Source organism: Syngnathus typhle, linkage group LG19, assembly GCF_033458585.1.
Source record: "Syngnathus typhle isolate RoL2023-S1 ecotype Sweden linkage group LG19, RoL_Styp_1.0, whole genome shotgun sequence".
Lineage (NCBI taxonomy): Eukaryota > Metazoa > Chordata > Actinopteri > Syngnathiformes > Syngnathidae > Syngnathus > Syngnathus typhle.
Window position 1 is genome coordinate 5197702 of NC_083756.1, and position 8831 is coordinate 5206532.

The 8831-nt window shown below is 44.2% G+C and overlaps 1 protein-coding gene across 1 annotated transcript; it reads right to left on the minus strand.

The window, feature by feature from the left end:
* Nucleotides 1-389: 389 nt before the first annotated feature.
* Nucleotides 390-6374, minus strand: klf6a (Kruppel like factor 6a). The gene is made up of 4 exons (XM_061265714.1): nt 6019-6374; nt 4207-4792; nt 3453-3576; nt 390-2810 (listed from the first exon to the last, which is right to left on the minus strand). The coding sequence occupies exons 1-4, from the start codon at nt 6118-6120 to the stop codon at nt 2759-2761; spliced, it is 864 nt and encodes a 287-aa protein (XP_061121698.1). The 5' UTR covers nt 6121-6374; the 3' UTR covers nt 390-2758.
* Between the last annotated feature and the right edge of the window lie 2457 nt (nt 6375-8831).

The following is an 8831-nucleotide window of genomic DNA, read 5'->3' on the forward strand; positions in this document are numbered from 1 at the left end:
CGCCATGGGCTGTAAGAGCGAGGGATAAATTATTTATACTGCTTTGATGAGCACTAGCTTGCAGTAAGGAACGTGGAGCGAATGGAATTTCAACTATATGACGGCGTTTTGCAGGGAAACTTTTCCGGGGGTGTTTCATTTGATTGGGCGAGCGGTTATTTACAAGTCAGGAAAAGGTGAGGGCAACAGTAAAATAAAAATGCAGGAAGGATGTTGCACAATGGAGCACCTGGTGGACATCACGGTTGTAAATTCATTAGGGAATAAAATAAAATGTTACATTTGTGCCCTTGGTGCCCGTACGCCGGCTTTAATCACATTTTTGTCTGCGTCACTGCAGGGCAGGAAGCGCTGGCGATAACTCGACAAATAAGACAAAGGAAGCAAGGTCAGATAAGAATTTCTTATTATTCCAATAAAAAATACATTCATACAGAAATATAACAATTTTGCAAAACAATTCCAAATAAAAATTTCATAAAGCATAAACATAACAATTTTACAAAAGTTGTTTTTTTTTTCCTTTTATACAAAGATTCAATTGAGAACAAAGCTGTGTGTGTGTGTGTGTTTGTGTGTGAGAGACAGAAGAGCTGGAATAGTAGTAGTGGCATGAAAGAGATGACGTGGAGTGAAAACCATGTCAGCAAACAAAGCTGTTTCAAGGCTCAATTACCATTTGAACTGTATCGGCTGCCAGCTATCTCCAATCTATCGTCGTTTCAAGTTTGTACACGTCTCGGCGCGTCCCGGCCATTTGAAATCTATATATTCCCGCGCAACATCTGATTCCTTTTGGCAAATATCCATCGGGAGTCACCCTCGGGGGCAGTTAGTGTTTTGACTCTGATTTAGGTTTGACAAGCACTGTCAATGGTTGATCTTTATCACCCCCTCATCGGCGCATCATGCCTGCTTTTTGGGCCGGATCCTTCTTTTGGTTTTCCTAATACTGTTGTTGCCTCTTGCTAAAACAGCACTCCCCAGACAGGTCAATATCCAACCTCCACAGTCAGCAGTCTGTGACAGATTCCATGCCAACAAAGCCTTTAGCAATTCATTACTGTGAGGCACTACAAGGCGAGGCCTGTCCAACTGCAGCCTGTTAATTACAATAAATCTTTAGCTATTTCTTCGGTCCCACTTGCAGGCATAAAAGGGACAAGGTGGCAAGGGAGGGGGGTTGTGACTAAGAAAAGCATCAACTTAAAATAACGGGGGGTCTTTTTTTTTGTACCTTTTGAGCTGTGCTTGATGGACATCAGTACATACTACACAGTAGTTGACATCGTTAATAACGAAAAATAAGTGCTTTCAACATACAGCATTTTATCTATTTACAGAATTGTCGCTAAATCGGCGCAAAAGAAAATACTTGAGTGAGCACAGTTAAGAAAAAAAGAGATCGCCGTCACCAAACACAACGAGAAAACTTGTAATTGAGCCTTGATCGAGCTTGTCGAAATCACCCAGAACAACAAATACGACCTCCCGACAGGAGCACACCGCCGCTGCCTCGGGGCAGTCACTTGCATAAGGCACCATTCAGGTCAACAGTGCATTATTAGATAGAAAGAAAGTACAAAAAAATTCCAAAATTGTCACCCCAAGGCAGAAGATGAATGAGAACAAGCAAGCGGTGGTGAAATGAACACAGGAATGAGGATTTGGTTAAATAAAATAAAAAGAGGGAATCATCAAGGCTTTATGTACAATATTGTAACATTTTTTTTTTTTTTTTTAACCGTTTGCGTTTTAGCTGCACTTTAATTGAAACTATTTGCAGTCCTGATTATAGTGGAGACGGGAAATGAACAAACCCTAGAACCATGCAACACCTGTCTATGATACTGAAGTTATAGTCGTGTTATACCTCTAAGCACACAGCTTATACAATTGGACTACAAAGGAAGCTTTGTAGCTTGTAAAAAAATAAGAAATCAGGCTACATAACACATTGCACATTTAGTAGCTGCACCAAAAACCACCAAAACAAAAAAAAACTCATACAGCGACCACGGGGGTGAGTTTCGGTCCTAAACCAGAAAGGTGACGTGAATTTTTTTTTTTCCTCTGGTAGAAAAACCTCCTCACCCCCCAAGTCTAGGTGCCAGACAGGCTGCCACTGGGGAAACACAAGTGGAATGTTTCCCCAGGAAAGCCCACTCAGTCCACAGCAACGTCGGTGCCAGCCCCCTCGGACCATCCAGCTAGCCATCCATCCTTCTCTTCTTCTCTTTCTCTATTCTTCCCGTAAAAGGGGGCAGGCAGGCGATTGCCAAGTCATTCACAGTACATTCGTGCTCACCTCAGACAGTTTTTGCAAAGTACCAGTGTATCAGCTGTCCAATGGGGAGATGTCCCCAAAACATCATGCACCATACAAACAAAATCATTCATTCTTATCTTTTTTTTTTTTCTTAGTTTTTTTTTTCCTGACCGTTTTTTTAAATGAAAAAAATTGCTCTCAGCATCTTTATCCCTATTGATGATTTTGTCCGCTTGTTGCAACCTTCAGGGCGTCCCCCCCCCCCCCTCTGAAGAGAGGTCCCGGAGGCACTGGGTTTCAGTATGGTGCAAAACAGCATGCTTTGGCTGGAACACACTCCCACCACTCGGCTCTCTGGGATAAGTTCAACCAAGAGGCTGGTAGGGAGACTGTGATTTTTTTTCCCCCCATTAAGAAAGAAAAAAAAAAAAAAGAAAAAAAAAACATTTGCCCTCCGCTGTGTTGCTTGGTTTGGTGCTCACCCCGGCTTTAGATGTGCCTCTTCATGTGAAGAGCCAGATGGTCAGACCTGGAGAAACATCTGGAGACAGGGAAGGAGGGGGGGGGGGGGGAGTCAAACATTATTGGAGCAGAAGAGGAAGGCTGAGATGTGTTTTTTTTTTTTTCCTCAAGGACAACAGAATGAGTATTTTTGCAGACTTTACATTATGTATTATTATTTATTAGAAAGGCCCCTTTCTAGGCAATATAATAATAAAACCACATCCAATATTTTAAAATGCTCACATAGCATTTTAGTTACTGAAAAGCTTTTTTTTTACAAAACATGATTTTGTAACTTTATAAACAAGACTGCCAGTAACAGTACCTGTACCAAAGTAAACTATTTCCATCAGTTTGCCATGGAAAGTCACTGGCCAGGCTCTGAACCAGCACTGGCTGCATGAAAGGCAACAATTGTCGACTTTAATGTTTTGAACGTACTTTGAAAATACTGCTACACTTGAATGGATACTGCCATCTGTTTTGCCGATTTGGTATTTTGCAATAGTGTGCAAAGAGGGAAAAAAAAAAGAAAACAAACAGCCTCTCATCATGTGAAACAATCGCCCTTTGAATCTCTGACTCTCAAGACGAAACTTTCCAGTCCAATTTAGTTGGCAAACATTTTTTTTGTGTCCTGCCTGTGTGAAGCTCTGCTCCGCTGTGAGGACAAACTTACCTGTCACAGTGACTGCATTTGAATGGCTTTGCCCCGGTGTGCTTCCTGAAGTGTCTGGTCAATTCGTCGCTCCGTGCAAAACGCCACTCGCAGCCCTCCCATGAACACCTGTACGGCTTCTCACCTGCAACAAACCCAACATTGATGCATTCTTCTTCTCACCGAGTCTTATTTGCATAACATTCAAAATCAATCATCCTCCAGGGTGAAACACGCCTGCTGAGTAATGCAGAGTCACGAGATTCCACTGAACCCGTCGGATGACTCGGGTGTTTTTGTTGTACTCTTTTGACGCAACCGGAAGCATGCTTGGAATTCTGCTGCCGACGAGGGACACCAAAAATCCCACCTATGCAATTGCACACCTCTAATAAAAAAAAAAGGTGACCTATCAAAGCCTCCCAAAACGCGGCAGACCACCACCCGAGCCCATTCCGCCTTTCCCATGGCGAAACTGGATCTGTTTTGAAGTCCTGTTTTCTCCCATGTGCAGCCCCTCCCCCTTACTCCCGCTCGCTTTGGCTCTCTCACTGGGCCCAGTCAGTCACATTCCACAAAGATTAGGTCACAGTTTAGGTATCCAGCCATGCAAGGCTAATGTTGCTGTGCACCAGCTGAGGACTTTGTGCAATGTGGGGGCCTTTAATTACGTTACACGTCGGATGTACCATGCCGTTTGGGCTGGATGTCTGAATTAGTCGCGTTTTCAATCAATAAAGTTTGGAAAAATGAGCAAGTCGTGTGTAAAACTCACCTGTATGAGTGCGCTGGTGTGCTTTTAGGTGGGAGCTCTTTGTGTAAACCTTGCGACAGCCGTTGAACTGACACCTGTGTATTCTCCTCCTGCCGTCCGGGGAAACATCCCCGCAGGTGAGTCCCGTCTTTTCCGAACTCTTTGCCACGCCGCCGCTCCTGATTTTGCCCGGCAAGTGCAAGTCGCCGTGCGTGCCGACCCAGCCGCTCACCACGCCGCCGGGCTCGGAGATAGCCTCCGGCGAGGACGGCGGAGTGCTGATCACGGACGGGCTAAAAGGTCCAGAGCCTACCAAGGCAGAGCCCAGAGGGTTGGAGGTAAAGCTGTGCGTGGGTGAGAGCTCCTCGGAACTGTCTGACGCTTCGCTGCTGGCATCTGAATTCACACTGTTGGTGTCAAAAATGGGACTGTCGTGATTGTCCTCCTCTTGGGGGGCCGGGGGCAACTTGGGGTCGGCCTCGGCTTTGGCCTTGTCCCCGCAGGCTAAGATCAACTTGCTCCAGAGGTCCTCCTGGCCATCAAACTTCAGCTCAGGAGTGGAGACGTAAGGCTCGCTCTGCAGATAGCGCTCCAGTTCCAAGCATGTCTGAAGCAATGACAACAAACCAGAAAGTAGAGTAAGAAAATGTGCATTTTAACACAACCCCTGCAGAGTGTAGGCTGCTTCACGCTGGATTGTACGAGAGAGGTGGAGGGCGAGGGGGGGGGGGTCTCCTTTTAAATGATGTATGTGCTCACAAGCCCAAACACTGGATGTGGTGGAACTCTTGCCTGCAGCATCAAGTGAACACCAACAAATTGACATACAATAAAAACCCCGAATATTAGAAATGTCTTTCGGAAAATATTGTAATATATATTATAAGATCACAGCATGCAGCATTAGCTTAACCTGTGATCACATTAACGATGAATCACCATCTTCCCCGTTGAGTCTCAACATTGTAATTTCAGCAGGCCAATGACTCAGTGAGCAAATTTAGATACCTTTTAAGGAAGCCACTCACCCCCCCCCCCCCCCCCCCTGCACACACACACACGAGCTATTCAACTGCTTTTCCTCATGCGTACCTCTGACATGCACACACATCCTTCCCCAGTATCAGCTCCACTACACCGCAGCCATTAAAGTTGAAAGGCAAGGTCCATTGAATTAGATGGTGCTCAGAGATAGCTATATAGAATAAATATTTCTCGCTCTTGTGCAGCCTTTTCCCAGCTGTGCTTGCTTGCATGCCTGCCAATGGGGAATTGGAATTTGATATGCTCTCATCTTGTGCCGCTGATTCACACACACTAACCATGCATGTAGAGCTGTGATTGTTACTGTCGATCTCTTTCATACATTAAAGTGTCATTGTAGTTTGGACTGGTGTGGAACTGCATTGCATCACAATGGTAATATTTTAGTTCCCTTATTCAACTTAAAAAGAGAATATTACTCTTATTAGCATAATGCAACTTCAACCACGACCATTTAAACCTGACAGCGTCAATCACAACTCGATCTAAGAAGGATCGTTTCTAAAAATTAAAAAAATGACATGAGTTTTTCCTTGATAATCAGAATGAAACGTTGAATGGAGCTCGGTGGAGTCGTGCACACGCAAGCAGGAGCGCAGCGCAAGCTACACATGCACGCGAGTGTTTTGGACTTCCAGCTGTCAGACGTGACAGTGATCCATTTCGTCTACAGCTCCACGTTCAAGGCATCTAATCACAAACACTTGACTGATCTCAACCTTAAGCGTGCACATGATCACGGATAGTATTTTGCGACTTCGCGGAAAATTGAGTGGATGACATATTCACCTGCTGCCAGTACTCCTCCAGTGACGGTAAGGCGGAGAAATAGCCCGTGTCGTGAACTATTTGAAGTTCTTGAAAGATGCTGCACATGGGTAGAACATCCATTTTGCCCGAGCTTCTTTCAAAGTAAGCCTATTTGATCTGCGCGTTAAACGTGTCGGTAAGGAAGAAAAAACAAGCCAAGAAGAAAAGGAGCGAAGAGTGTCCCCTGCTGTAACTCGCATGCGACGCAAACCGAGCAGCGCTTGTTTTCAAGCAGCCTCCTTCCGTCCCCCTCCTTCTTCTCTTGCCTGGCGTTTAAGGTATTTGCAAACACTGCACCGGACTAGATGGCGAGCAACTGGCTCTGCAAAGTTCCCTATTCAAACCTTCAAGCCCGCCCCCCCTTCCTCACGGCTGGATGACGCTTACTGAGGATCAGCCAATCAGCAAAGAGCAGCTTCCTGCATGCCAAATGATCTCACAACTGACCAATCACAATGAAGCTACGCATACATGACGCTAGATCACCGCTCTGATTGGTGCATTTGACTCCCAGTGTCTCGTCGCTGATTGGATAGTTATTTTTAGCATGTATATAAGCGCATAACTCGTACGGCCACTTGCTCCAGTCCAGTTTGTGCGTTGCTCGCTTCATGGTTGACCACAGACAGCGCATGTGAGCCGAAACTGCTCGATCCCTTTGAAAACATACCCTCTCGCTCTTTCTGTGCTCTCAAGTAGCACTGTGACAGCAGCGTTTAAACGCTATGAGCTCACCCAAAACTGTGGTGAGGAGTGTGTTGACATCGGTCTCGAGAAAAAAAAAAAAAAAAAGTTTCAGCATATTCTTGAGACACTGGTTGCTGGAACTGTCTAGTTGTTACATAAGTTTTACGACTTGAAAAGGGGGAGTGCAGTTTTGCATAGAACTGTCTGTAATTTAGTATGCATGTGTAATTAAGTGTTCCCAAATAAGATGAGCTGCAGATGGTTGATGCTCTTTTTAGGGAGTCCAGTTAGTTGACCATTGCAATAATGAAGTCTTCTGGAGATAAAAGCATTGGCAGGATTTTCCTCATCTGCTTGGAGCATGCAACACTTGAAAGTATTATTACAGTACAGTTTCCCCTCAAGTACACACAATTCAAGTTTATATATTAACTCATTAATTTCAGGAAAAGCTATTTGGACTTACTGTGTAGATTAAATACTCAAAGTCTATTTCTGCAATGTTTACAGTTTGTTTTAGAGGTTTTAGTCGAGGTGCAAACACTTTGGCCAAGAAAACCAGCCAAAAATACAAAAGAAGAACATTCTCAGGCAGCTGCCGTAAGCCAAAACTCACACCCAGAAGCCTACATGCAAACTAACCAGTCAAGTGTTGCCATTGAAACTTCAGCACCCGCACACATGCAACATCACCGTTGTTGTTTTGGCTTGCGAGTTTTCCCAACATAGAGTAACTTAGTACACTTCAAGAAACCAGTTTATTTATTTCTTCTAAACCTAACAAAATTTGAAGTGTGTTTTCTTTGAACTGGAACAGATTAATGGCATTTCAACTTAATTCAATTGGGTAAATTGATTTGACATAAAAATAAACTGAGTTGCAAGCTTTATTTTTGATCAAACTAAAGCCATAAATCAAAGTATTGTTTTCACTGTGCTTTGGTCCTTTAGGCACTTGCTTTGGTCTTTAATTTGGTCACAGGGTTAGGCGTGGCCTTTTGTCTTTCAGCTTTGATTCCTCGGTTAGTCATCGCCTGAATGTCTAGAGTCCCTTCCCATTCCACTTCTTCAACCGATTCAGACTAAATTGATTAAGGACAATAGAAAACATGAGCATCCAGGCAGACAAGACAATATTCCTAATTTGTATAAAGTTCCATTTAAAGGAATGTTTGGGGGTTTAGGTTGAGGACACTTACTGATAGTAGTAGAGGGTAAAGCCAGTGTGAGTCAGCGTTCTTTAAAAAAAATTCCATCTCTTATAAACCTGCCCGAGATTAGTTTTGGGTGAGGATGAGCCTAGAAAATCTCCTAACCTTGCAATTTAGGTTAGAAGTCTTGCTTCCCTCTTCTGTGACTGGAAGTAACCCAAAATGTACCTTTTTTGCTCTTGCAACCTCTCAACCATGTCCCATGGTGACATTTGTTATGAACGATGCATCCGCTCGTAACATTCCGTGACATAGTTGTAGTGACTCTACGTCACTCGAAATGTCCTCTTATCGTTTCCTCTGCCACTGCGCCAGGTTGCACATCCTGCACGTATTGCATAAGCGTGAAGTTACACGGCGACCTGGCACGCCAACTCCCGACGAGATAAACAACATTTCGAACACAAGGACCGCATTGTCTTCCAAGTGGCAGTATTTTCTGACATTGGCTAAGTAGACAACTGAGCATCCTTTGTGCTGCTCTCAGCTGTGAGGCCGTATTTGTCACCCTCGGCATCTGATTTAGTCATATGGTGGCGGGATGTCTTGTTCAGCCCGGAGCTGGACTCAGTAGCTCCGCTTAGGAATTCCACTTTGCTTTTATGTTTCAAAAGAGCCTATTCATTGTGTCCTTGTAGAACTAAATGGAAAGAGTGAATTTGAAAAGTGTCCATTTAGTGGAGCCGCTAAAACTCATTTTTTTGTCACGGCACATGAAATCTAGAAGAATGCAAGGCTCCTCATTGCACAATAATGGCCCGTCATTACTCATCCATTTTCCAAGTTGCCAAGGTTTCCATTGGATGTATTTGATGAATAACATAGTACACGTTCGGGTCCCGCCGGAGCATTAGTTGGCTGCTCTACGGTAATCACTTCCTTCAGAAGGCGTCT